At 39.4% G+C, this 27314-nt stretch overlaps 1 protein-coding gene across 3 annotated transcripts; it reads left to right on the top strand.

Moving 5' to 3' along the window:
- Positions 1-19: 19 nt before the first annotated feature.
- Positions 20-27314, top strand: ETF1 (eukaryotic translation termination factor 1). 3 transcript variants are annotated; one of them, XM_003980810.6, is made up of 11 exons: positions 20-157; positions 318-421; positions 16353-16528; positions 17271-17410; positions 20010-20148; positions 21088-21278; positions 22115-22244; positions 23200-23355; positions 23728-23792; positions 24570-24717; positions 25000-27314. In XM_003980810.6, exons 2-11 carry the CDS (start codon positions 336-338, stop codon positions 25080-25082), a joined length of 1314 nt encoding a protein of 437 aa, XP_003980859.1. In that variant the 5' UTR covers positions 20-157; positions 318-335; the 3' UTR covers positions 25083-27314. The 3 variants fall into 3 exon arrangements, with proteins under 3 accessions (XP_003980859.1, XP_044915602.1, XP_011280646.1); XM_045059667.1 differs by lacking the exon at positions 20-157 and having other exon boundaries at positions 298-421; XM_011282344.3 differs by lacking the exons at positions 20-157; positions 318-421 and adding an exon at positions 525-548.

The following is a 27314-nucleotide window of genomic DNA, read 5'->3' as shown; positions in this document are numbered from 1 at the left end:
GCCTCTGGCGGAGGAAGTGATGTCACAGGCCCCATGTGAGCGGATTGCAACACATGCAGCTGCCTGGAGAGAGGGAGCCGGTGTCCTACGTCAGAGCCGCCGCCGCGGAGCCGCCGCCGGGGAGGAGCAGCCGCGCCGCCCAGGACTGGGCCCTTAGGTAAGCCGAGGGAGGGAAAAGCCAGCGACCGCCGCGGCGGGCTGCGCGGGGCAGGAAGAAGAGGGCCTCTCGGGGGTGGCAAGGAAGGGGGCCGCTCTGCCCCAGCGGCGGCGCTAACTCTGTGGTCTTGGTGTCTCCGGGCCCCGCCGGGCCGCTCTAGGGAGGAGGAGGCGAGAAGATGGCGGACGACCCCAGTGCTGCCGATAGGAACGTGGAGATCTGGAAGATCAAGAAGCTCATCAAGAGCTTGGAGGCGGCCCGCGGGTGAGCGCCGCGTCCGGCCCCCCCGTGCCCTCTTGGTTCCCGGACCCCTCAGGATGGCCGCCCCCGCGCCGCATGGCCGGATGAGGAGAACCAGGCACTAGTCAACTCCCGCCTTCTGGATCTCTGGGTAGTAGCCCCCGACCCAGGGGCGAGGGTCTGCGCGGTTGGCCCGAGAAGGGATCCTTCCCCTGCTTCGGGGCATAAGGGGCCCGGCTCCCGGGTCTCGGACCACTTAACCCCTTACGTGAGAGGTCATTGCTACTTTTGAATCTCTCCCAGGCATTTGAATCCAACACTTTCCTCTTCGACTCCAGGTGCTGCCACCCTTCTCGGGTACTTGGGGAGAAAGGGCTCGGCCTTCCTTTCCGAACGCTCTTCCCTGATTTCCTCTCTTCTTCCTTCATGTTTCTCAGCCATACCTTATTAAAATGGCCTCTCCCTCCTGTTTTTCTGAGATCCGAGTGGGTGAAGTTTGGATAGGACAGGACGGAGACGTGGTCAGGGACAACCTCTTTCTGACTTCCTCTGATATCTCTGGGTCTTCCAGCTCTTCCCAGATGACTTCCCCCAAGTCCTCTAATTACCCCCGGAGCTTCCTGGTTTTAGCTGTTAAAGTATCCGCCTATAAATTGAAAATGCCAACATATGCGGGGTCGGATAGAAGGGACATTTTGGTTGCCTGGGTCTGTATATCCAGGAGAAATCCGGATTATGGGGCAGTTGATGTGAACTGTTAACAGGGTCGTTTTTCTCCTCTCTCTGGAACTTTCAGGGATAGAGGCTCCTGATGTACTAGTGCTTGTTGAAATTTATAACTGAATTAGATGGGCTTTGGGTCTCCTTTTGTAAATTTTGTGGATGTGCACTATGGAAATGTTATATTGAAACTGGGTGTATATGCTCCTTTTAGGTTAACAAAGAATTACTTGGTGAAGTTGTGTCAGAGGTACTCCCCTTTTCTCACTTTATTTTGTTCTTTTTGAACTTTTTGGTTACAGGAAGTGGCCCAAAAAGGCATTTGGAACATGACATATTTGTATGTTTGAGCATTCTTAGAATAGCAGAGTGCCTTGCCCCAGGCCATTTTGAAGGTTTGTTTTCAGCACAAGAATTGTGCATTCTGGTTTCCAGTCCAGGTTTGTCTTTGATTAGTTGGCTTACAATGATAGGATTAATTAAGCTTTTAATTGTTACTCTATGAAATAAGGTGTACTTAGTTACACCAAAGAGCTAGGGTTGATAATTGGTTTTGCCATTGTGTCTTGTTCTTACTAAGTTAGTGACATTTCTGCTTGAAATGAAGCTTCTGAAAGTTTGGCTCAGTTCAGTGACTTGGGCTTTTGCTAACTCTTTCTCTGATGGAAATTGAAGGTGGCAGCTTATTTTTTATTTAAGTTTGTTTCTTTGAACTTAATAAAATACTCAGACCTATATAATAATCTTACAGGAACTTGAACCCAGATGGTTCTGTGCCATATGGTAAATTGAATAATTATTCCCCAAGTGTGAGCACATTATTACAGGAGAGGTAATACAGGTCCTGACCCATTATGTCTGATGCATTACTAGGAATTAGCTAGCTAGTTTCTTTCATTTCACTGGGATCTTCTGTTGTGTTACTTTCAATTGAGTATGGCTTTTATGCATCATTGATGCAGTGTTTAAAGTTGGATATGACCTGTAGATTTGTTCTCTTACTACTTTAATTTGGAGGCAGGTTCACACATTAGAATCTGCATACGTTATATTCTCTTAGGAAGTCTAAAATAAATTAACGATTATAATTTATTGTCTGAGTGTAGTAACATTAAAAATAAAACATTGCATGTAATAACAGCATTTCTTTCTACGGCTTGATGAAGGAAGTTAATTCTTACATTTGTCCCTTGACATGTTACCTAGCCACTTGAAACCTTTAAGCTCCTCTTTACAGCTTTTAAAGGCTTTATCCCTTTATTAGCAAAGTTCAGTAAAGTTTAAAGCTCACCAAAAATGAGGTTCTTAGTGACTACTTTTTAGTGATGAAGTTAGTTTGGACATTTTAGATCAGAATTAAAGCTTTCTCAAATAGCTGGGAGTAGTCTTCCTTTAAACAAATTATGTGGTTGATAATCATTTCCTACTTTGCTTTTATTCAGGATTTGATTGCATCTTGATCCCATGAAAATTGTAAATCTTGGCTACTTCTGGGTATTAGTAAAGAGTCAACAAGTGTATTCAGCTTGCTTCAGAAGTTTCCCAGTACATACCAATTTCTTTTCAGGAATAGCAAGATTTCATGTTCATGGCTGAACTGTATTAAAGTCTGACTCAGATTATCTTAGTGTATGTACAGTGAGAAATGTTTTCTTAACACTAAGATATTTTAAGAAGTGTAATGACATTTAAAGACAAACTGAATAACCAAATGATTCTATACGTACTGGTGTTGGGCAGCCTGTGGATTTAAGGAGAAAACTGAAAATGTTCAAGCATGGTTATTAGCACTAGATAGTGAAATTTACTGGTGGATAATAGAATTGTTTTTGAAACAAATTTTTCCCTCTCCCAGTAGTGTTGAATTCTGGGCATGAAAATCAGATTGGTTTGTTTTTAACAGCTATAAAGTATGGTGTGATAAGAGTAATTTTGAAATTGAGTCAATTTGTGATTATCTTTTGATAATATTACCCATATTTAGCTTTAAAAGGGAACTGCTGCAAAATGGATTCACTAATTAAGTACATCTGAACAGAGTGAAGTTTCTAAGCACATACTTTATGGAGTAGTTAGTATGTTCTAGACACTGTTAAGCAGTACGCTACTTCATTAATCCTGGCAGAAAGTGTTGACACCATTTGATAGCCAAGGCAATGGAGGCCGAGAGGTTAAATAACTTGGTATCTGAAGTGTAGCAGAGCCCAGGGCTTGAACTAGTGTGTTACACAGTGCAGTGGATATATTAAATGTTCTCAAAAAATATAAGGCTGGATTGACTCAAATTGTAATCTAAGCTATAACAGCCTTTTAATATTGTCATATCTGTGGAAGAGCATTTATAAGAGCCAAAATGACTAACATAGGGAACTTGGCCAGGAGTCTTTTTGTAGCCCACAATGTACTTAATTTTCTGAATTGAAAGAAGTATTAGTCATATAACTTAAATTTAAGTTAGCTGAAACAGACCTATTTAGTATCATCTAAGTTTAGTTGAATGTTAGTTTCTGTGTGTGTGTTAAATAATATGCCACTTTTTTTGGTATACATAGTCCCATTTAATGTTAGTGGAAGTTCTTCCTGGTTTATGATTCTCCATTGTTGGCTTAATGGGGACAAATGTGTATGTAAGCCAAAACTGGAACTAGAGCCATGTGAATGGAACTGTGGTTGTGGGTATTCTGGGTAAGGAACTAAAGCAAGTGGAATATAATGTTACAAGAAAGGTAGGTGGGAAATTTTTGGGGGGTGGGTTGTTTTTTTCTTGCTAATGTTTTTTTGAACCGTCAAGAAATAGCCCCAGAAATAAGGATGGAAGCTTTATAGTTTTCAGGTAATAAAATCATTGCCAGAGCCTGTTATAGCTAAGGACAATGGTACATGTGAGAGACGAGGTTAGTTTGGGCTAAATTGCATCTGTAGGTGTCAGAATACTTTTTCACTTATTTTGATGAGGGAACCTTGTATATGTCAGAAATAATGAAGGCTCAAATAACCCTTGTTTGAAGATCTGCACAGTTTGTAAACTTTAGGTCTTCTGTAGTGGTCTTTGGCATTTTTAAATTTTCCTGTTTATTAAAAAACAACTTGTAGATATTTTGACTTTGAAGAAAATAGAAATAATTTGGCTATATACATCACTGTCTTTTCTTTCCCAAAATATAGCTTCTTTGAAACCAAATTGGGAAGAGGGTCCCACAACAAGCATTTTTCCAGTCTTAGAGGATAACAGCTGAGTGTCCTAAAGTTTAATTCTAGTATTACATAAACTTATCATCTGATCCCCTAAGGTAAAGTGTTCAGTCCCATAAGACTGCCCCCATTTGTGGTAAGTCTGGGCTTCCCCTACTTCTGACCTACAGGCTTTAAATTGGGGGCTTAATGATTTGCTAGAATGGCCCGCCGAACTTAGGGAAATACTCTACTTAGATTTACTGATATATTATAAAGGATACAAATGAAGAGTACTTAGGGTTAGGTCCAGAAGCATCTGAGTATAGGAGCTTCTGTCCCTGTGGAACTGGGGCATACATCCTAGGTTAACCAACCCAGAAGTTCACTAAATCTTGTTCAAGACGTTATAAAACTTAATCTGCAGATTGTCCCTCCTTCCATGCCCCAAACCTTACCCAGAGGTCTTTGGATGGAGCTGAAAGTTCTAACCCTCAGGTAGTTACCTGGCCTTTCTGGTGACCCCCACCCCATTCTGAGACCCACCCTTAGTCACTTCATTAATAAGTCTGGTGTGCTCTTTAGAGACTCCTTGTGAGTAACAAAAACCTTCCATAACCTAGGAAATTCTAAGGGTTTCAGAATCTTTGTCAAAAGCTGTGGACGAAAACCACATACATTTCTTATACCATATAACCCTTCTTTTAATAAATCTCTATAAAATTCTTCACATTATGTTGAATTAAAAGTAATTTTGTGAGATTGTTGAATAGGTTTTTTTTTTTAACCTTACAGACAAATAATTTGGACAGGCTATGAATATGATTTGAATCGAGTAAAGTATATTAAATGTGTTTGAATACCTTCCCCAAGTGAAAATTGTTGGTTAATAGAACATTCACCTAAATGACATGTGTGATGTTCTCAAAGCCATGAATTTTAGATACTTTTATTTTTACTTAGGTAAAAAAAAAGTCAAAAATTAGAATGTTTTTAATTTCTTGAGAAGAGATGAACGTAGACTAAATTACAACTACAGACAGAGGTCTTAGCCTCTTAGTAAGAGGTCAGGATACAAATGCCACCAACAGGTCTGAGCCATGAGAAGAGAAAAAAGGGAAGAGAAGATATTTGATAGGGTGTGGTAGCCTTCATGCACTCCTGAGTGTCATTGGTTGCCTGCCTCAACTCAGAACTAGTTCTAACAGCTGTTGATTCAGAAATAATGTTTTATGCACTGTGAACCTAACGAACAATTACTGTCTTTGAATTTCAATCCTTGACAGACTTCTCATTGTAGTAGCAGATATACTTATCCTTCCAGGAAGGGAAGGCTTACTGTGGACACACTCCTAGGTAAGCACAAGTGTCTAATTAGAGTAACTTTTAAGGCCAAATGCAGTGTGGATTATAGGTGTCTCCCCCCCACCCCCATACACACAGACCAGTTGGAACCTTTTATCAGAGGGCTCTTTTTCTTAAAAGCTTGGAGTTTGAGGGTGTGCTCAGTGTGGCCCCTTGTGCCGGATGTTCTCTTGTGAGAAAACTTAAAATAAGTTTGGGAGCAGAGCTGAATGGTCTTACATCCTATTTGAAGAGTCCGAAGGAAAAATTTGCCTCTTTTCCCTAGACCCACTGCTGAAACTAAGAATTAGAACAGCAGAAATTTCTTCAGAGTCTGGCGTGTTCTCTATGGATCTCAGAATAGAACCTTTTTGTAGGATACATTCTATAGGTGTCTATTAATTCTTCAGCAGCCTGTTATCTTTTTTTTTTTTAACATTTATTTTTGAGGCAAGAGAGTGCACGAACAAGGGAGTGACAGAAAGAGAGGACGACACAGAATCCAAAGCAGGCTCTAGGTTCTAAGCTAGCCACACAGAGTCTGATGTGGGGCTCAAACCCACAAAGCACGAAATCATGACCTGAGCCAAAGCAGCTGCTCAACCCACTGAGTCACCCAGGTGCCCCTCAGCAATCTGTTACCTTAATGAGGGGGAGAGGTATTAGAGAGAGGGCTTTGAGGCCCTTCTTTCCAGCAGGTTGGAAATTAGGTTTCTTGTGGGCACTTTACCCAAAGAGCATGAAGTTTCCTTTGATAACAGCTCTCTATCTAATGCCACTGGACACACTTTAAACCTTTGCCTGCTTTGTATTAAGAATGGAGACTTCTCAGGGTGCCTGGGTAGTTCAGTTGGTTAAGCATCCAGCTTCAGCTTAGGTCATGATCTTGCGGTCTGAGTTCAAGCCCCAGGTTGGGCTCTGTGCTGACAGCTCAGAGCCTGGAGCTTGCTTTGGATTCTCTCCCTCTCTCTCTGCCCCTCCCCAGCTTGCCCTCGCTTGCTCACTTGCTCTCTCTCAAAAGTAAATAAACATTAAAAATTAAAAAAAAAAAGGAAACTTCCTTGTTTCTTATTTTTGTCACTTTCTGAACAGATACCTTTTCTTTCTCTGAGTATCAGTGAATGAAAATTAAGAGAAATAATTTTTTACTCTCTTCTCACCTACCCCAAAACATAATTGAGTTTTTACAAGCCATAATTTCATTATTCTCTTACAGATACAAAGATGAAAACAGATTTGATTCTTACATGTTATACATTGATCGTGTTTCCTGTGCTTTAATCCAGCTCTTTCAGTCTGCTTAATTTGTATGTAATTAACAGCAGTTTTCAAACATGAAGTTTACATCCAGTGTATGCTTTGTCTTTTGTCCCCATCCTTCCTATCCAGTTCAGAGGACTTGCTGTCTTCAGATGCCTGAAAACTACCTCTTGTCATGCAGATTAACTTGGGGATATTGTGCCTGTGCTCTTCTGTTTTCACATTTTCATTTGATGCTCTAAGGTCTCCTTGAGAAGAATGTTCTTAGTCAAAACAAAAGATTTTTTTCCCTGCCACATTTGTGGCCCTCTAAATCAGATATTTCTCCAAGCTCACATCCAGAGTTCTAGATATATAAAAATTGAAGCCTACAAATGCATTTTTACTACTAACCAGTTAGCTTACAAACTTAAATATCTGTAGGTTGGACACTGGACATTTTGAAATAAATGTGTAATGCAGTGAGAACATGGTCTGACACACAACCCTGAATTGATTATATGAACCATTTCCAGACCCATGTTAGTAAGTACAGAATAACACAGTACATGTTGAAGAGGGGTGTGCTGTAAGATGATGATTAGGGTCTAGAATGAGGTGTTGGACATTATCAGATACCAAAAAAGGTTGTATAGCTACTCAGGCAGATTTCCTAGGCAAGGCAGGTACTGTCATAGAATGTTACCTTGGGCAGTAGTATTTGGCTGATACAGTATCTTTGATACAGTGATGGAGTGAAGCTGTAACTGCTCTATGGCTTTGAAATTGTAATTGAAATTCATTTTTGATTGAAAGCCAGTTAGTCTAAAATTAGATCCAAGAGCTTTGTGTTGGTTGATGGTTGGTGAGCTGTCAGGGTATTGAAATAGCACAGAGCATTTGTGCATGTGTGCCTTGTTCGTAAAGTTGGCATGACAAAGCTTAAGACAGTCCCAACAGTTTGCCTTTCAACCTAAATAAACTTTCATTTGCAAGTAATGAAAAGTGCTGATCCCCAAACATTAATTCCTTAATACCTCTGGGTGTTTTTAGATTTTACTAAAAAATATTCTTCCTTTCTTGGCTCCTATTTTCTGGCATCTTCTGGGCTTAATGACTCCATTTAAGCAAAGAGAATTCTCAGGAAAGACAGGGTTAGAGGTTCGTGGCTGAGATGTGTTTTAATAAAACTAGTTTTCTAAAGATGAGGTGAATAGCCTACATTTTGACTCCTCACAGCAATTCTGTGAGGAAACTATTGCCATTTCACGGATGAAAAAATTGAAATAAAGAGTGATTAAGTAGCTTGCCTAACATCACGCCCCACCCTGGTGAGGGGCAGTGCTGGATTTTCTGTTCCTCCTTTCCTGATTTCAAAGCCTGTGATCCTATTATACCACGCTGCCTTCCTCTTTGATTGGTATTTCTTTGCTAAGTAGAAACATCTCCCATTCCCTTCTGAAAGGAGGACTCTTGTCCAAGGAGATTTGCATTTTACTAGAGGGAGCAGGTGTGCTGAGACCCAGGAGCAAAGATAAAAGTAAAACAGACATGCTATTTGCAAATCTACCCAAGGAAGAACTTGAGTACCAAACATATTTACTCTTAATGAGCATCGCTGGTGAGGGAAGTAACTTGGGTTTAAATCCTTCCACAGAATTTTATTTTGTGTATTAGAACAGTAAGAAGAAGGCAGTGGCTTCTGTTTTATGTGAAAAGTACTTACAGTGGTGGTAAAGAAACATCAGGTGAACTATCTCATTTCTAGGATTCCTTGTAGAACACTGGCGCCTAATGCTGGTTGTGACTGATACCTGTAGGCTTTGCCTTGATGTGAGACTACTAGAGAAATTTTCCAGCTTCTGCTGCTCCCTGGTGGAATATTCCACTAGGTTAACTTTGTGAAGTTGTTAAAATTTTTCTTTTTAAGACCAAATGAATGCCTGTAATTGTATAAAAAGGCATCAGATATATACATTTTTGTTTTGGGTGACTAAGTAATTGTAGTGCTTTTGAGGGTAAAATACTAAAATGAACCTTTGTAAGCTTTCTGCTGGAAATTTTTGGGACATGTGAGTTATTCTTTTCTCTGTAGAAGCTGCTTTAATGTCTCAGTATATTCAGATCTTGGACTTTGTCCCATCTGGTAATGGCTTCTGACCCTAAGGTCAATTGCATAAACCAACTTCTGGTAATTCTGTTTAGTCTTTTGAACAGTAATAGAATCCTCCCTCCTAGTTTGGTATTCTCTGAGCTGTTTATAAAAGGCAGGCCCATCCACCTCCAATCTGCCTCATAGATGATGAGGGGCCAGGGCATCAAGTTCAGGATGAACAAAATTAAGCAAAAGAAGACACTTTGGAAGTATTTGGTTTTGTTATGTTTAAAGACTAATGGAGTGATTTGGGTTTTTTAATGAAGCGAAAGCTGGGACACTTAGTCATTTCTAGGCAAATGTTGGTTCCTCTCCAAAGACTAGCAAAGTTTTAAATGATAGTTTAGAATAAATCTCTGGTGTTTGCCTAGAGGAGACCAAATATAGAAGATCCTCTTTCTGATGTTAAGAATTAACCATTTGTTTATTCATCAGATTCATGTGCTAAAATGATTTGTGCCCTTAAGAAGCTTCTATAGACCTAGTGTAAGCAACATGTTATCTTACTATTTGATACTTGATGGAAGAGAAAGTGGGGTTAGATCTTTGAAGTGACTGACAACTAGGCAGAAGTAGTGGCTAACTCTGGGTTATATCAAAATAACGTGAACCATGCCATAGCTGTAGGATAAAGCTACTTAAGCTTTTGTATAATAAAATTATTTAAAGTGTTAGAGGGGGAAAGGATTTCTGCTTTTCTTTATACAAAATTGCTCCTGCTCTAGCTATATTAATTTGAACTGCATTTTTGGTTTAGTTCTTTTGTTCTGTTGGAAGATTTGATAAATCCTGTAATCTAAGAATGGTAGTTGCCTACCACAAAGTCAGCTTTTATCGCTGGACTTACTCAGATTCAAATAAAACTTACCACCATCTGAAATACCTCCCCCCCCCCCAAACTGTGCTTGCTATCATGTTAATTCTTTCTGATTATACTACTAAAGAGCAGAGGGGTAGAGTACATGGAGCTACAGTTCCATCTGGGTACCTTTGAATGAGCACTTACTATCTGCTATCCATGCTAGGTACTTCACCTGTATTACAGAACCCTCATGACCTTGGGAAGAAAGTAGAAACTGAGGTCCAATCTGTGCTCCTGGGGCACCTGGCTGTCTCATTTGGAAGAGCATGTTGATTCTTGATCTTAGGATCATGGGTTCAAGCCCCACATTGGACGTAAAGAGTACTTAAAAATAAAAAATCTTCAAAAAAAATCTGTGCTCCTAACCAGCCTCCTACTCTGTTCCCATATTAAACCCATATCAGAAAGACTGCTGTAGTCTCAAAGTTTAAACTTGGTATGTTTGGTAAAAGAAAAATAGAAACCCCATGGTGAATAAGAAATACAGACAAAGGCAGTAGAAATTGGAGAGGAACTCAATGATTTTTCAGCTGGTGATCCATATAATGTGGCTAGCTTGGCAATTATCAGAAATGATTTGACTGAGATTTGAGTTTTTTGAGCTTGAAAAGGGGATGGTGGGAAGCCTTGGGCATCCATATCCTAGGCACGACTCCATCAAACATTGAGATGAAAGCTCCTTGGTGAGCACATACTCTAAATCGTAATTACAAAGTATTATAGGCAGTCTCTAAAGTGTTCTGGTTCCTAGCCTGAAAGTAGTTCCATTACGTAAGAGTGAGGAGAGGGGTAGCAGGACATTTGTGTTCTATCTGGGAAAAGTTGGACAATTCATTGTGGTTGTATTGCTGCCAGGAAGGGTAAATGACAGCATCTTACCTCCTGCAGGTGGGTTCTGTGAGTTGATCTTCTTTAGGTGTGGATGAGGTCATGGAATTTGAGTTCAGCTGGCCAAGAGATCCTTCTTGCAGACGCAGAAAGCTAGCCAAACCAGTGATTCTCAGCCCTAATTACACATCAGAAGTGATGCTGATTCTGTTGGAATCAGTCATTCTGAAAATTGAGACTCCCTCTTAATCACAGTCACCACCACCATCACTGTCCCTATTGGGGGAGTGATGGAATCAAGGTGGAGGAAGGGGAAATTTTTGTTGCTGAGCATTTGTTTTGCTCCTTTAGAAAATTTTCCAGAGATTCAGGGTTCTCATGCAAATAGGTCACTGAACTATGAGGTTTTTTCTTTTTCCAGTTACCTTTCTAAAATGTTCTTGAGCATTATTGATGAATCTTAATAAGCTCTTTACAAGTGAAAGAGTGCCTAGATTTTCTCTGCGTGTCATTCATCAGAAGGTACCTTGAATCCAAAGGCTGGAATTCTGAGACCTAAACTTACACACATCCCATAGTCCAGGCTTGTTCTGATTACCTTGCATTTTCTTCCTGAAATACATTATAGTTCTGGTACTTCAGGTAACCTTATAAATGTCTCTGTGTTAATAGTGCTCAGGATTCACAAAACCTTGGATGGATAACTGGTGGCACTATCATAACCTCTCATCTTAGGGAGAGAAACTTTTCCTTCAACCATCTATTTGAGACTGAAGGAAGGAAAAGCTGTCAGCTCTTTATTTAAATTCTCTTCCTTCCTGAGTTTTGTCTAGTTTTATTTACTGTCTGCATTTAGTCTATTTACAACTACTACTTCCTTCTGTCTCCCAAATATTTTACTTTCAGAAGTTAGTCTCTGAAAGCATTGATGAACTCTTCTTTGATAAGGGAAAATGCCCCTAAAATGGTGAGAACAAGAAGGAATCTAAGAGCAGAAGCCCCTGGGAGCCCTATGTGGCACATTGTTGTGTATTGTCTGTCTTGCTTTGCCCAGTTTTTACAACCTGCATGTGAATCATTGCTGTGCCTTATAATTCACTAACTCTTAAATGAGAGCCTTTTGATTTTTGAAAAAGGATATAGTGGCAAAGCAGACCAGTACATGAAAACTCTTAAATTTAAAAAAGTAGTAGTTTGTATATGTAGCCAGCAACTCCTTGGTGAGAGTTTTACTTCTTGTTCTTCCCTGTGGGTTATTCGGGTTACTTTGAAATATTCAGCTTCCTTGGGGAGTCTGGATGGCTCAGTCATTTGAGTGTACAACTCATGATTTTGGCTTACGTCATGATTTCACAGTTCTCAAGTTTGATTTGAACCCGGGGTCCAGCTCCACACTGATTGTGCAGAGCCTACTTGGGATTCTCTCTCCCTCTCTTTCTGCCCCTCCCCTGTTCTGTGTTTCTGAAAGAAAAAAAAAGGAAAGGAAAAAAGGAAAATTCAACTTCCTTGATTTTATTTTTGTGTTTACACAAACTGGTCTAGCGACCTTGAGTGGCTTGCCTTGGGGGTAAATGAGCGGTTATTTTGTTTGGAAACTTTCCTGGTAAAACTTAAATATGCTTCTGTTAAACCCAACATAAAAAAAAAATTCAGATCTTATCAAGTAGCCTTTAAATTTTAAAATAGAGGCCATCCATTTAATAAAGATGAATTCAAAAATTTAAGGTGCTCCCCCTCACCTAGGAAAGAGAGAGAGAGAGACGTAAAGGGGAAACTAGTGAAAGGTCATTTTTTGAGCATTAATCAAAATTCAAAGGGAGTAGGAGGCCAAAACTAACTTTCAAGTAGTGTTTCAGATTTAGCAACTTGGTAGAATTTTTTGTTTGTTTGTTTTTTTGTTTTGCAAGCTACATTTCTGAATTACTTAAGTGGAAACCTATGGCAAGATAATGTTCTCAGGTGTCTTCATTACTTTGTCCTGTAGAATGTTACATGGTTGTAAGTGCAAGGTTGGTTGTCCAACTCTGGTGCTATAACAGCAAAGTTGCTTAATGAATGCTTATCTTCTTAACCTATCTGCAGTGGAAAGTAAATAGCTGCTTATCTTAAGGTCATTGCTTTGTCCTCTGCATGATTATCTTGCTTTAAGGATTTCCTTCAGGCATTTTGGGTTCACTCAGTGAATTTGTCCCAACATCCTCTTTAGCCTTAAATTTTCCATCCTTTGGGGTCTGGTGCCTGTTGACTTCCCTTCACCCCTGCTATCCTTGGAGCCCCTTCTCTTTCCATTCCCTGATTGCCTCTTTGCTAGTTCCATCTCCTAGGAAACTACTCTGTAAATCAGAGCACGTCAGCTTTTAAAAACTGAGCCCTTTTGAGAAATAACTCCTTTGATCCCTAAAGATTCCAAGAGCCCGTGGGATAGAGAAATACGTTCTTTTGAGAATTGTTAATCTGAGAATAAGCACAAGCTAGTAAAGTCCATATTAAAACTTCTCATATATATCTTCTTTTTTCCCCATTTTGTACATTTTCCTATTGTGCATAAATTGACAGCCCCTGTTTAGAGACAGGTAAATGGCAACTACAGTAGAGACCATGTTTGAAGTTAAATTTACGTGTCTAATGTTTCCAGTCCCTATGAAAGCAAAGTCTTCTCCCCCTTAGCCTATAGTGTTTGACATAACTCTGTTAAAGACTTATCTGAAAGGTTCTTAGGAAATTTCCTTTTTAGAAACCTAGAAAGATAAATTACTGGAAGAAAAGCAGTTTGTTACAGTTGGTTGCTTAAAAATAGGATCCAACGAACTCACTGACGGTAAAGAGCATTTTTCTTTTTTTTGTAATTGAAGATAACCATTTGTTTCATTTGGGAATTCTTTTTCCATCTAGTTCAGAAACTGGAACATGGCCACAGGTAGAATTTTATGTAGAATTTTTTATTTCTGGGCACCTTCTCCTGGTTTAGAAAAATTCCTTTTATGTAGTTGTATTGTGAACATTAAAATGAAAAACATTTTAGAGAGTGATACACCTGACTTAATGTGTGTTTGTGTGTGCATGAGCAAAGGATTGTCCTGAAGCAGTTTTGTTTTATGATCATTTTGATTGTGTTTGTGATGCCAAGTAAAGCTGCTCCTCATAAATTTGCTTGCTTCTCTGGTTTGGCTAGAATACTTGTTCCCCTACCCAAGGGGTGGCAGCAGAGCACACACCATATACTTTACCAGGTACTGTCATTTGTCATTGATCAACTTGTAGTTCATTGAGGAAAGTATCACAAAGGTTATGAACTGACCTTCTGGGTTTTAAATAGAAACCCCAACAGAAACAGTGCCAGTTTCAAAGATAGAAAATAAGCTGATAATCTGAATGTAACTATTCTGATAGTTGGAAGGGCTAGATAGGCAGCTTGTCTGCTTACAGAGAAAACTTGTATTGCAAGGGAACTGAGGGATTTACCACTTAGAAGACTTTAAAAGGGCAAGGTCTTATGTAAATGAGGTCCCTTTCCAACATTAATACTGGGAAAAAACAAATTTGCGGGATTAATTTTACTATATGAAGATATTTTTCCAGACATTTTAAAATTTCAGATACCTGTGGATAAAGGTTTTCTCTACATTTTATTGTAGAGTGCCCCCAAGAACTCCTAATTTAAAGAGAATGTGTGCTTTAAATTTTCGTGTTATCATAAATGAACTTTTAGCTTTTGTATTGTGGCAGAGTACACACAACATGAAATTTAACCATGTTGGCCAATTTATTTATGCAGTTAAGTAGTGTTAAAAATACGTTCACAATGTTACGCAACCAGTCTTCAGAACTCTATTTATCTTAGAAAACTGAAACCATGCTAAACAACAAACACCCTATTTCCCCTTCCCCCCAGTCACAGCAACCCACTGTTCTTGTTGTCTCTGTTAATTTGACTACTCTTAGATAACCTCATGTAAGTGGAATCATACAGTATGTGTCCTTTTGTATATGACTTATTTCTCTTAGCATAAATTGTTCAAGGCTCATACAGATTGTAGCATGTGTCAGAATTTCCTTTAAGGCTGAATAATATTTCACTGTATATATGTACCACTTTTTTGTGTTACTATTGATCCATCAAATGGATAGATGGACGTAGGAATTCTAGCCATCTTTTGGCTGTTGTGAACATTGCTGCTGTAAGCATTAGTGCCTAAGTATCTGGTTCCCAGTTTCACTCTTTGGAGTATATACCCAGAAGTGGCAATGCTAGGTGATGTAATTCTGTGTTTATGTGAATGACTGCCATGCTGCTATTCATAATGGCTGTGTGATTTAACATCACCCAGCAAGACATAGGGTTCCAATATCTCTCATGTCTTTGCCAACACTTGTTATTTTGTTTTTTGATGGTAACTATTTTAATGGGTGTGAAGTGTTTTTGTGTGTTGATTTGCATTACCCTGGTGATTAGTGATGAGTTCATTTGTTTTGATAATGTAGTTTTGTGTTTGCTTCAAGTAGAAGTAGAAATATTGAAATGAGATCTTGTTAATAAATGTCTGGAGAATGTAGCTAAAAAAGGTTTTGGCATCAGTACTGAGGTTATACAGAAGTTGGTGGCTGCTCAAAAGGGACCTCCCACACGGCAAGGCTTTGATAGTAGTGTCCTTCATAGTTCAGAGTTTGGTCCTGGTTTTGAATTTTCGAAGCTGGAATTTGTTTGAGCACCCTGAATTGGCCAATTTCTCATATATGGGGTGTGTGTGTGTCTTAGATTGAAAAATGATTAATATGGGGGCGCCTGGGTGGTTCAGTTGGGTGGTTAAGTGGCTCTTGATCTTGGCTTAGGTCATGATCTCACAGTTGGTGGGATTGAGCCCCACATTGGGCTGTGTGCTGACAGCAAGGAGCCTGCTTCAGATTCCCTCTCTCTCCCTCCCTCTCTCTCTCCCTCCCTCTCTCTCTCCCCCCCCTGCCCCCCTCCACACACTGTGTCAAAGTGAATTTTTTTAAAAAAGTGATTAATATGTAAAATACATTTAGAGAAACACATAGAGTAGATGTATGATTTCCTAATTGGGATATTTGTTTGAATTCCAAGATTCTGCTATTCCTATTAGGAACTAGTTTAGTTCCTAAGGGTGCTAAACTAGTGATTTTAAATTTTCATGGTGAGCCTGGAATTTAAAGAAAAGGAGAGACACTATGATATTCAGTTATTTCATCTAGACTTTGTAAAGACTTGTTGTATCATCCTGTGGTGGCTTCTCCCACTGAAGAACCACCAGATTCCAAGGTTCTACCATGGACTCACTGTCATATTCCAGCCTGTTATCACCCCCTTAAGAAAGCTTCTCTCTTTGCCCTTGAAGAATGAGGTGTTTCCCAAGCATCCTTTAAAGTGCCTTACTACTTTTTCTTTTGGCTAGCTAAAATTGATTCAAATAATTGAGTACCTATCACATTCTGATCACTTTTCCTAATTCTGGGCATACTTTGATTACACTGGAATAGTCCCTATCTTCCTAATCACTGAGAGTGATATGTTTCTATTTTAAGGGGATTTCATTAGCTCCCTTTACTATGATAAGCATGAATTTAAACTCTTGACTTATGTGGTACTTGAACCTCTGATGTTACTCTTTCTTTCACAGCAATGGCACAAGCATGATATCATTGATCATTCCTCCCAAAGACCAGATTTCACGAGTGGCAAAAATGTTAGCAGATGAGTTTGGAACTGCATCTAACATTAAGTCACGAGTAAACCGCCTTTCAGTCCTGGGAGCCATTACATCTGTACAACAAAGACTCAAACTTTATAACAAAGGTAATCTAGAATTTAATCATTTTCCTCCTCTATTTTGCTTTGGTTATATTTTCCACTTTGATCCTGCCATGATGCTTTTGGTCACTATTGTATCTTTTTCAGATAACCATCAGCAATTTACCTTTGGCCTTGGAACTTACCCCTCTCTCCCCTTTTTTTTTCTTTAAAGCTAAGTAGTAGTTACTTAAAAGTGTAAATCCTCCTTTTTTAAACATCTCAAGTATTTTTAAAATTAGGGAGAGAATTCTGCCGGAGAGATTTACAGATATTTCTGCTTTATTTAAATTATGACTTAAAGGAACCAGGGACACGGGGCACCTGGCTGGCTCAGTCATTAGAGCATGTGACTCTTTATTTCAGGGTTGTAGGCTCAAGCCCTCCATTGGTTGTAGAGATTACTTAATAAATCTTTAAAAATAATAAAGGAGGGGGCGCCTGGGTGGTGCAGTCAGTTAAGCGTCCGACTTCAGCCAGGTCACGATCTCGCGGTCCGTGAGTTCGAGCCCCGCGTCAGGCTCTGGGCTGATGGCTCAGAGCCTGGAGCCTGTTTCCGATTCTGTGTCTCCCTCTCTCTCTGCCCCACCCCCGTTCATGCTCTGTCTCTCTCTGTCCCAAAAATAAATAAACGTTGAAAAAAAATAATAATAATAATAAAGGAGTAGGGACAGTACTAGGAACATTTTCTATTAATTGAGGAAAATTAGCTATAGATTTAAGTAGAGAAATTGTGTGTTTTTTGCAGTACCTCCAAATGGCCTGGTTGTTTACTGTGGTACCATTGTAACAGAAGAAGGAAAGGAAAAGAAAGTCAACATTGACTTTGAACCTTTCAAACCAATTAATACGTCATTGTATTTGTGTGACAACAAATTCCATACAGAGGTAAGAAGTTCAAACAGTATTTTCATCATCCCAGAAAGAAACCCTATATCCATTAGCAGTCATTACCATCCTCCCCCCCACCCCCCATCCGTACCCCTGCCTCCCCAAGATCTCTCAGCTCTAGGCTACCATTGATTTTGTCTGTCTCTCTAGATTTCACTTATGCTGGGCATTTCATACAATGGGTAGATTTTTGTGACTTGTTTCTTTCACTTAGCCTCAGTACTTCATCCTTTTTTATTACCAGATCATATTTGCTATATTTGACTTATCTGTTCATCAGGAATAATAGTGCTCTGAACATACATGTACCATATGTGTGACCATACGTTTTCATGGGAGGGCAGTATATATACTTAAGAATGAAATTGCTGGGTTAAATGGTAACTGCTTAACCTTTTGAGGAATTGCTAGACTATTTTCTAAGTCATTGTACCACAAGGCTGGCTATTTTCAAAAAATATATATATATACATTAATTGTGACACACTGAATGACCATCATGTTTGAAGAAAGTGCTAAACTGGGTTTGGAGAACTGGTTAGAGGTGAAGAAATAATTGCCTATCTCTCCATCTCTCCCTGTATACCCATGATACTTGCCTATATTTCTTGCATCCTTAGTTTTCAGTTCACAAATTATAAAACCTTTAGGACTGTAAGAGCTTTTATTTCCCCATGAAACTTTTGAGTGACAGAGCTGCCATAAGATAAAATTTAAGGGTGGAAAGGAAACCTCATTAGAGTGACCTAAATCAGTCAACAGTAGAACAATCAGGAATTCACAGCTGGCTCCTAGTTCAATCTTTTGCTTTTCATCAACCTAGGGAAAAACCTCTACAGTGGAATTAGAACTGACATTTGTCGACACAGTTTACAATGGATGATTTCTGCTAACTTGACAGGAAGTCCAATTCCAGTTGGATCTTGGTTCATTGCATAGATGGTTGAGACTGTTCTCTGGGCTATCTTGCCAGCCTCTTTTTGGCGAAAGCTTCATTGGGAAGGCTCTTAGCTACCATGTCCCACTTACCTGTATCTAGTTTCATGAAAGCAGATTTCTAGTCTTAATTTAAGTAGTACCTGTTACTTGTGTTATCTAGCTTTTATTAAGCTAGCTTCATTGGTATTTCTAAACCTTAACCCTTCCAGGTACTCTTTAATCTTGCTAGCTTTGTTTATTTTGGCTTGAGCTGATATGTTGATAACTAGATGTGAATGTGACATGCTGTACAACACAATTTATGTCGCTTCATCAGGACAATTACACATTCTTAAGAGGGATAAGTATTCCCTGATGAGCAGAATTATTGAAAACCTAAACTAATCAAGCCACCTAACAGATTGTGACATAATGGCACAACATTCATGTTTTAATGCTAATTTTCAGATATGGTATGATTAAAGATTGATTACTAATGATTAATCTGCTTTCTGGTCAATTCTTAAAGGAAATATTTTCTTCCTTAGTTAAAATGGAAAGGGTATTTCTTAACTCCAAAGAAGCTTGGCACCTAGGAACTAGTCATCTACCAGGTGTGCAGATTCCATCAGGAAAACTCTTGACCCATCTATATGGGTTCCAGGACTATTTAAATATTTGTTCTTTGTGGGGACAGAACTGTGGGGATATAATTATAAGCTAACCTAGAAGGAGAATTTTCCCCCAGAAAAACTCCAAATCATTAGCTATATAATACCTTTAAAATAAAATTGAGTTTTAGGGGTGCCTAAAATTGAGTTTTAGGTGGCTCAATCCGTTAAGTGGCCAACTTCAGCTCAGGTCATGATCTCACCGATTTCTGAGTTTGAGCCCCATGTCGGGCTCTGGGCTGCCAGCTCGGAGCCTGGAGCCTGCTTCAGATTCTGTGTCTGTCTGTCTGTCTGTCTGTCTCTCTGTGTCTCTCTCTCTCTCCTTCTCTCCCCGCCTCCTCTCCCTCCCCCTCCCTCCCCCACTCACGTCTCTCTCAAAAATAAACATTAAAAAAAATTTTTTTTAATAAAATTGAGTTTTAGATCCTGATACCATTAAGGGTGTTCAAGACATATATGTTAAATGAAACATTTCAAATCTAGATCTTTTTGCAGACTTTCTGGGTTTTCTCCTCATGGACTCCTTCTCTAGAGTTGATTTACAAGATACCCTTATTTGCTATAATGAATGCTGCCTGCTAATGATGGGATAATACAGAAAGTGACCTGATGGAGGTTACCTTTTTGTACTGTTGTTGTTTTAGAGTTTGGACTTTTCATTTCAACATTATGTTCCATGGATTGCCATCAGTCTAAATCAAATCAAGGATAGAATTAATCTGAACCCTATACCTCTCTTGGTTTTCTATTCATGTGTCCAGGTCAGGTTTGTTGAAAGGCTTTCTATCATTATTGTTGGTGTTTTTCCCTGCATCTGTTTCAAAATTGACCGTATGGGTTACATATTTATAGCTATAGTCTAAATTATTCCATAAAATGACTTTAAGTACTCCTACCATTGTGGATGGGGTAAAAGGGCTTGTATGTACATCCTTTTGGATTTTGTCTTGACCCTAACAAAGCTTTGGGATTTATTTATTGTGTGATAACTTATGTTTGCTTTTCAGGCTCTTACAGCACTACTTTCGGATGACAGCAAGTTTGGCTTCATTGTAATAGATGGTAGTGGTGCACTTTTTGGCACACTCCAAGGAAACACAAGAGAAGTCCTACACAAGTTCACTGTGGATCTCCCAAAGAAACATGGTAACACAGGAGGAGAACATGAGCCCATTTTGTGTCTAGCAAAAAAGAAACAAATAGTACAGTTGACCCCTGAACAACACATATGGGTCCCAACCTCTGTGCACAGTTGAAAACCCACATAAAACTTTTTTTTTTTTTTAAGTTTATTTATTTACTTGTTTTGAGAGGAGAGACAGAATCCCAAGCAGTCTCCATACCCAGTGCAGAGCCTGTTGGCAGGGCTTACTCTCATGAACTGTGAGATTGTGACCTGAGCTAAAATCAGGAGTGAGTCAGATGCTTAACTGACTGAGCCACCCAGGCACGCACTTTCACCCCCCACCCCCGCCAAACACACACATACAATTTTTGACTTCTCAAAAACTTACCTACTGATAACCTATTGTTGGAAGTCTTTACCATTAACATAAACAATTGACTAACACATGTTTTGTATGTTAATTATATTTTGTACTGTATTCTTTAAGTTAGGGAAAAAATGTTAATGAGAAAATCATCAGAGAGAAAATACATTTACAGAAATATACTGTGTTTTTCTTAAGGGTCAACTGTAGGGGCACCTGGCTGGCTCAGTTGGTAGAGCGTGCAACTCTTGATCTTGGGGTTGTGATTTCAGTCAAGCTGCACACTGGGGGTAGAGATTACTTTAACAAATAAAATATTTTTTTAAGGGGTGGTCAACTACATAAAGGGAATCAACTCCAGATGAGAGGCATCATGAAATGACACATGACTCATTGGTGCTTATGATTCTTCTTTTGATAAGATAATTGGTATTTATTCTGAAAATGTGTATCAGTTTGTGCCAAACATTCATTTAAAATAAATAGTAATTTTTCTCTGTCTTTTTGTTAGATAATGGCATGATTCGTTTTTAATTAGCAAGTTATTTTGTACTTCTTACTAATTACCCATTTTTTCCCACCTTTTGTGTCAAAGGTAGAGGAGGTCAGTCAGCCTTGCGTTTTGCTCGTTTAAGAATGGAAAAGCGACATAACTATGTTCGGAAAGTAGCTGAGACTGCTGTACAGCTCTTTATTTCTGGGGACAAAGTGAATGTGGCTGGTCTTGTTTTAGCTGGATCAGCTGACTTTAAAACTGAACTAAGTCAATCTGATATGTTTGATCAGGTAAGTGAGAAGTAGATGCTCTGTTAAGTTGCTAGGTGAGAGTAGTGGGTCCTCTGAGCACTGGGACATGCACATCTTTTTGGTTTTCAAGTGATAGATTTCATGTTTAAAAACAAGTTGACAGAATTTCATGTTTAAAAACAAGTTGACAGGTTTTTATTAAGAAACACTCCTCCACGCTTTTCTGGGTCTTCTTTCTCTTTGAAAACCAACCATTTTTAGATAGAATCATTATGGTCTGGTGGCAGCTTCTGGTTTAGTGAATTGCTATAATTAGCCTCAAAATGGAATGTGATTTCAGAGAAAGTAGGGGTTTTTCTGGTCTTCTGATTTATTTCTGGAGGTAAATAAAGCAGTGAAACTCCCAGTAATATGATAGAGCTGATTAGCCTAAAGCATTTAATCCAAAAAAATCTTTTGGTCTGTGACATGGACTCAGGCATAACACATTTCAAAGGTGCTCTTGAGAGGGAGTAGCATTATATGGCAGAAGTCTCAACCAAAGAAGTGGTGTTGTACTCAACCACTTTATATGGCAGGAACCAATATCCTGTTTCCTTAACAAGGAACTTAGTCTTGTTGGTGATTAATGAGTTGTCAAATCTAATCTAATGTGTGATATGACTGGCTGGGGAAGTTACACTTTACAGTGTTGCTCACTGAGACCTGCTCATGAACATACTGGGCTCTTTCCCCGTATTCTCCCTCTTTAGACTTTAGTTAGAAGTGGTTAAAGACCCATTAAGAAGAAGTGTGTCTTGGTCAAGGTGTTTTGAAGTACTAATGATGCCTTTTTTTTTTTTTTTTTTTTTTTTTATTTAATGTGTGTATGTCAGAGGTTGCAGTCAAAAGTTTTAAAATTAGTTGATATATCCTATGGTGGTGAAAATGGGTTCAACCAAGCTATCGAGCTATCTACTGAAGTCCTCTCCAACGTGAAATTCATTCAAGAGAAGAAATTAATAGGTATCAGTGAAATGCAACTTACTTATTATGTGAAATGTATTTGTATGTATATTTGTGTGTGATTATATATATGTAACAAAATGCCAAAAGGGTAAGAGGAAGATTGAACGTTTGTATTAAAATCTTCCTCAGTGGAGTCATTAATCTTCCTTTATTCTTGAGTTCTAGTAAGTGTGCTTGTATTTCCACTCTTTTTACCCTTTGGCAATAGGAACCAAACTTCAGTTTTCACATATTATTTTTTATAATGCAGTGGTGAATAGAGACCAAATCAAAGATTAATCTGGCCATTGGGGCACCTGGGTGGCTGAGTCGGTTAAGCATTGGCTTGGGTCTTATTCTTACGTTTCCTGAGTTCCCCGCTTGGTTTTGTGCTGACAGCGTGGAGCCTGCTTGGGATTCTCTCTCCTCTCCTCTCTCTGCCCCTCCCCTGCTTGTGCTCTCTCTCAAAAATAAACAAACCTTAAAAAAAAAATCTGGCCATTATTTGGCTTTGTTTCTGATTTATGGAGCACACATTTTTCCAAGTGGTTGTGTATTTGGCCCCGCTATTAACTCTTGAGTCCATTTCCAGAGCCTCAACTAGAGTGGTAGGACTTTTCACAACTTTTGGCTCTTATTTTTAAGTTGTTATTTTCTCTCTTGGGTTTTTTTAAGTTTATTTTTTTATTATTTATTTTGAGAGAGTGCATGTGTGCGCAAGCCGAGGAGGGGCAGAGAGAGAGAGAGAGAGAGAGAATATCAAAGCAGGCTCCACACTGTCAGAATGGAGCCTGATGCAGGGGGGCTTGGTCCCACAGACCATGAGATTATGACCTGAGCCAAAACCTAGAGTAGGATGTGCAACTGACTGAGCCACCCAGCCACCCCTATCTCTTGGATTTTGACCCAGAAAGTCTATTTCTACAAAGGAAACTTTTAATATATGTGCTTCCTCACCTATCCTTCATCACAGGACGATACTTCGATGAAATCAGTCAGGACACGGGCAAGTACTGTTTTGGAGTTGAAGATACACTAAAGGCTTTAGAAATGGGAGCTGTAGAGATTCTAATAGTCTATGAAAATCTGGATATAATGAGATATGTTCTTCATTGCCAAGGCACAGAAGGTATGAGAATTAGAAAGTTAAATAAGATTATGGTTTGTTGGTGATCTCTGTGTTCTGGAAACCTGGGGTGGAAATTTGGGAGAGGTGGCTTCTGTCTGCGTAAACTGTTTTGCTTGAACTGATAAATGTCTGCTTAAGACTGTTAAATTTCCTGAGGACAAGAACTGTATCTTGAGTATGTTTGGTGTTTACTTACGGTAGGAGCAGTATACCTGGTAGACATTAAGTGCATGCTGACTAATATTGCTTATAAAAAGAAGGTTGATAGAATGAATTCAGAAGCCCTTTCATCTAACCTGACTTATCTCATGGGACTTAAATCTGCTAGTGTATAAGAACTAGGTTAACATACTTTTTCCCCCAATGCTACAGAGGAGAAAATTCTCTATCTAACTCCAGAACAAGAGAAGGATAAATCTCATTTCACAGACAAAGAGGTATGTGATTGTTTTCCTAGTTTGGTAATAAATGCAAGGAAAGAAAATCTATGTTAGGGCATTGGCAAAGTAGAGTATCAGCTTTGAGATACCAGACTTCATACTCTTGGCAGTGGGGGGCAACGGGAGGTGGTCACGTCTTATATGCTACCTGCCTGTCTGATTCCAAGGAAGGAGACCGTGCCATGAAGTAGTTAAATATTCTCATTCTTGAAATAGTAAAGAGGAAGATTTGATTGACTAGTGCCTCTTCTGCATTGTGAATCCTGTGCTGCTTTCTTCACTCACTTTATAAGCTTTTGTACTGAAACAGCTTCTGCAGCTTTGGTCTGTATGCATCACCACAAAAGTGTCACCTGGCCAGCACAGATCACTTAAAGTTCCTCAAATTCTGAGTTGAAGGACTTTGTTTTTCACAAGGTTGCCCTAAAAAGTAAATCTGGCTTGTCTCTTCTGGGCTGTTAAATGAGTGCAGCCTGGAGACACTTTACAACAGCCTGACTTTAGAGACAACAACAGGAACCAGAAGTTGAAAAACTGCTAAGTGTGTGTTGACATTTTATCACTGAGCCAGAGCCTGAGGAGGAATGTTATTTGAAATAGAACTTCTGTGCTATTAGAATTATGTCATTAGAAACCAGAATTCACATAGAGCATGGTACACCCACTTAATAAGGAGAGAGAATGAGAATGATCGTGGGTCCGGGAGCTAGGGTGGCTAAGTCTTGATTACATCCTAATCCCATTTTTTCTGTATCTTCATGGTCACCCTTGCAGACAGGACAAGAACATGAGCTGATCGAAAGCATGCCCCTGCTGGAATGGTTTGCTAACAACTATAAAAAATTTGGAGCAACGTTGGAAATTGTCACAGATAAGTCACAAGAAGGATCCCAGTTTGTGAAAGGATTTGGTGGAATTGGAGGTAAGTAGCAAATAAGAAAACTAAACTTACGGCCAGGGTCTCAGGCCAAAGCTTTCCTGGCTATCCCAAAATCAAGCTATGAGATGAAGTGTGCTCATCCAACGAGGCAGAGGCAGGAGGTTGAGGCAGCACATGGTTGCAGGTTCCTTGGTTGGAACTGTATTTTTTATCATCATCTCTTTGTTTTCTGTAATTCTACAAGGGAATTGGACTTTCCTTATTGAAGTGAACCCTCCCCATCCCAGGAACACTGGTGATTTACTCTTTGATTTGCTTTCCCAGGTATCTTGCGGTACCGAGTAGATTTCCAGGGAATGGAATACCAAGGAGGAGATGATGAATTTTTTGACCTTGATGACTACTAGGTAGTCGACATGGGTCCGGCAAAACGTGCCTCACCCTCCAGCATCCAACCCAAGGAGCATACCCGTGGTGGAATCCAAACAGATCCCTGCCTTACAATTGGAACATTTCCAGAACTTAATCCATGAGCATTGGATATTGAAAAGAAAACCGAAACAAAACCAGACCCAACCCTACACTTTGGTTTGTCATGGTGTCAGCGCAGCAGCCTACAACTAAGTTCCTAAAATGCCACTTTGGACTAATTTAAAAAAGAATCCCAGTTTTTACTTTTACTCGATGGTGAAATTGGTTGCTCTTGTATTTTATGAAAAAAAAAATGATTTTTTTAACCTTCATACATAGAATCAAAAATACTTTAACTGCTGTAAACCTTCAAAAGTTAATAGAAATGAGATCATACTGGTTTGTTTCTTATTTTGATTGGAGAAAAATTGCTGCATTTCGCAGTGACCCATTTACATGGCATTCTCAGCTTAGACTGCATAAGAAGAAATACATGCGGTGAAATGTTGGAACCATTTTTTCTTGGTCTCTGTTTAATGTTGAAAGGGTGAGCTAATAGGAGGCAATTTCAACTTCACTCCTCACATTACTCCTCCCCCTCCAGACTGTCAGTTTCAAGGATGCAAATTGCATTGCAAAGTCAAACTGACACAGGAAGCATTTGGGCCAATGCACTGTTCCCTTTCATCTGTTTTGCAGGCGCATTTGTGCCCAGGGTTTGGGAGCCCTTGGCATCAATTGCATTGATAAGGGTTCCCATAATCTTAGCCTACTAGAAACCAGTTTGGGATGGATATGATGGGGCTTCTGTGCTATTGCTGGGATTGGGAGAAATAAAACATGCAATTTAAGTGGAAGCAAAGAAATTTAAAGAATATTTTATTTTGCTTGGGTCTGTCCTTGGTAAAAGGGAGATGGTTGTGTTTTCCTTGTGTTGGATGGCATGATTATGTGAATGTTTTGATTTTTTTTTAAGTGAACTGCAAGGTTTTTCACAGGAACGACTGACAAGACATGTATGACTGTGCATGTAATTATAAACCCCTGACCTCCTGGTGGGGTTGGAGCATCTGTTTCAAATATGGGACTTACAAGCACCTCTCATATGAGAAATTATGGGAGGGGGGTGGGAAGGGCAGGGGTGGGAAGGGATGGGACACAGCTTCTGGCACCAAGGACTTAACTATTGTTGGATCCAAAAGTGGGCCTGAAAACCTGAAGCTCACGCTTCATAGCTGGGTTCTAAGTTGGATTTGACCCCAGCTGACATGCAAGGTCATGGCGTGCCCGAGGTGGTGACAGTGAATAAAGTGTATAGGATGTGCCCAGTGGTAGCAATGGAAAAAAGTATACCAAATGGACTTTGAAGGACCAAAGGTTTTTAAAAGTCAATTGGTATCGTTCCCACACTGATAGAGTAGTGGGGTACATTTGGTTTTCAAATTGGGTACTTTTAACACTTTAGTGCCTGACTGCTGTTCTTCACTGACTTGACTCAGTCACTCGTAGCTTTATTGGTCTGAACCAGCTCCTTGTTCCCAGGTTGCAGACCTGCCTATCGTTCCAATAATCCTGTTTCACTTGAATGAAGGGAGTATGTCTTAATTGTAAAGCTTCTGGTTCTCACACTGTATACTCTGAGGTCCAAATGACTGTCTTTTAATGTATAACCTGATGTCTCAACCCCCAGTGAGAAGAGTCCATTCTTTGGTATTCACCAACGTGGGAGGCTTCACCGGAACAGGCTTTTGCTTTGGGCTCTGCTGTTTGTTTGCAGAACACCCAAGAGCGAGCAAACATGCTCTCTTCACAGCAGTACCTTAGGGTTTTGCCATTGTAAATGGGTCTAATGTGATATGACAAGACCAGAGAAATTGGATGTAAATTTACATTTTTGAATATGCTTGTTGTTTCACATGATACATTTAGGGTATGCAGCTCCTTTTGTAGTTTTTATTTTTACTATTTAAGTTTGGAAATGATGCCAAATTTTTGTATTTCTTTAATCAATGTGTTCTCTTTGGTGATATATATTGCATTATATATTGATGTGTGTATCAATATATACTGATATGTATTACACTTACACATACAAACACGTAAATAAGAGGGGTGAAAACCGTAGCCTTTGCATTCTCTATAGCCTCTACAGAGAGATCCTAAGCAGCGAAATCTTGGTGTTGTGATGTACAGAAATGGAGAAGAGTATTAAACCATATTTAAGAATA

The sequence above is a fragment of the Felis catus genome, chromosome A1 (genome assembly GCF_018350175.1).
Source record: "Felis catus isolate Fca126 chromosome A1, F.catus_Fca126_mat1.0, whole genome shotgun sequence".
NCBI lineage: Eukaryota > Metazoa > Chordata > Mammalia > Carnivora > Felidae > Felis > Felis catus.
The sequence above is the reverse complement of the archived record's forward strand: the minus strand, read 5'-3'. Positions and strand labels throughout refer to the sequence as shown.

Excerpts from the sequence above, each read along its gene's own strand:
- ETF1 (XM_003980810.6), top strand. The coding sequence starts at position 336 with ATGGCGGACGACCCCAGTGCTGCCGATAGGAACGTGGAGATCTGGAAG. Across the intron at positions 16,529-17,270 it reads ACTCAAACTTTATAACAAAG|TACCTCCAAATGGCCTGGTT; the intron begins GTAATCTAGAAT and ends TGTTTTTTGCAG. Across the intron at positions 23,793-24,569 it reads CTCATTTCACAGACAAAGAG|ACAGGACAAGAACATGAGCT; the intron begins GTATGTGATTGT and ends TCACCCTTGCAG.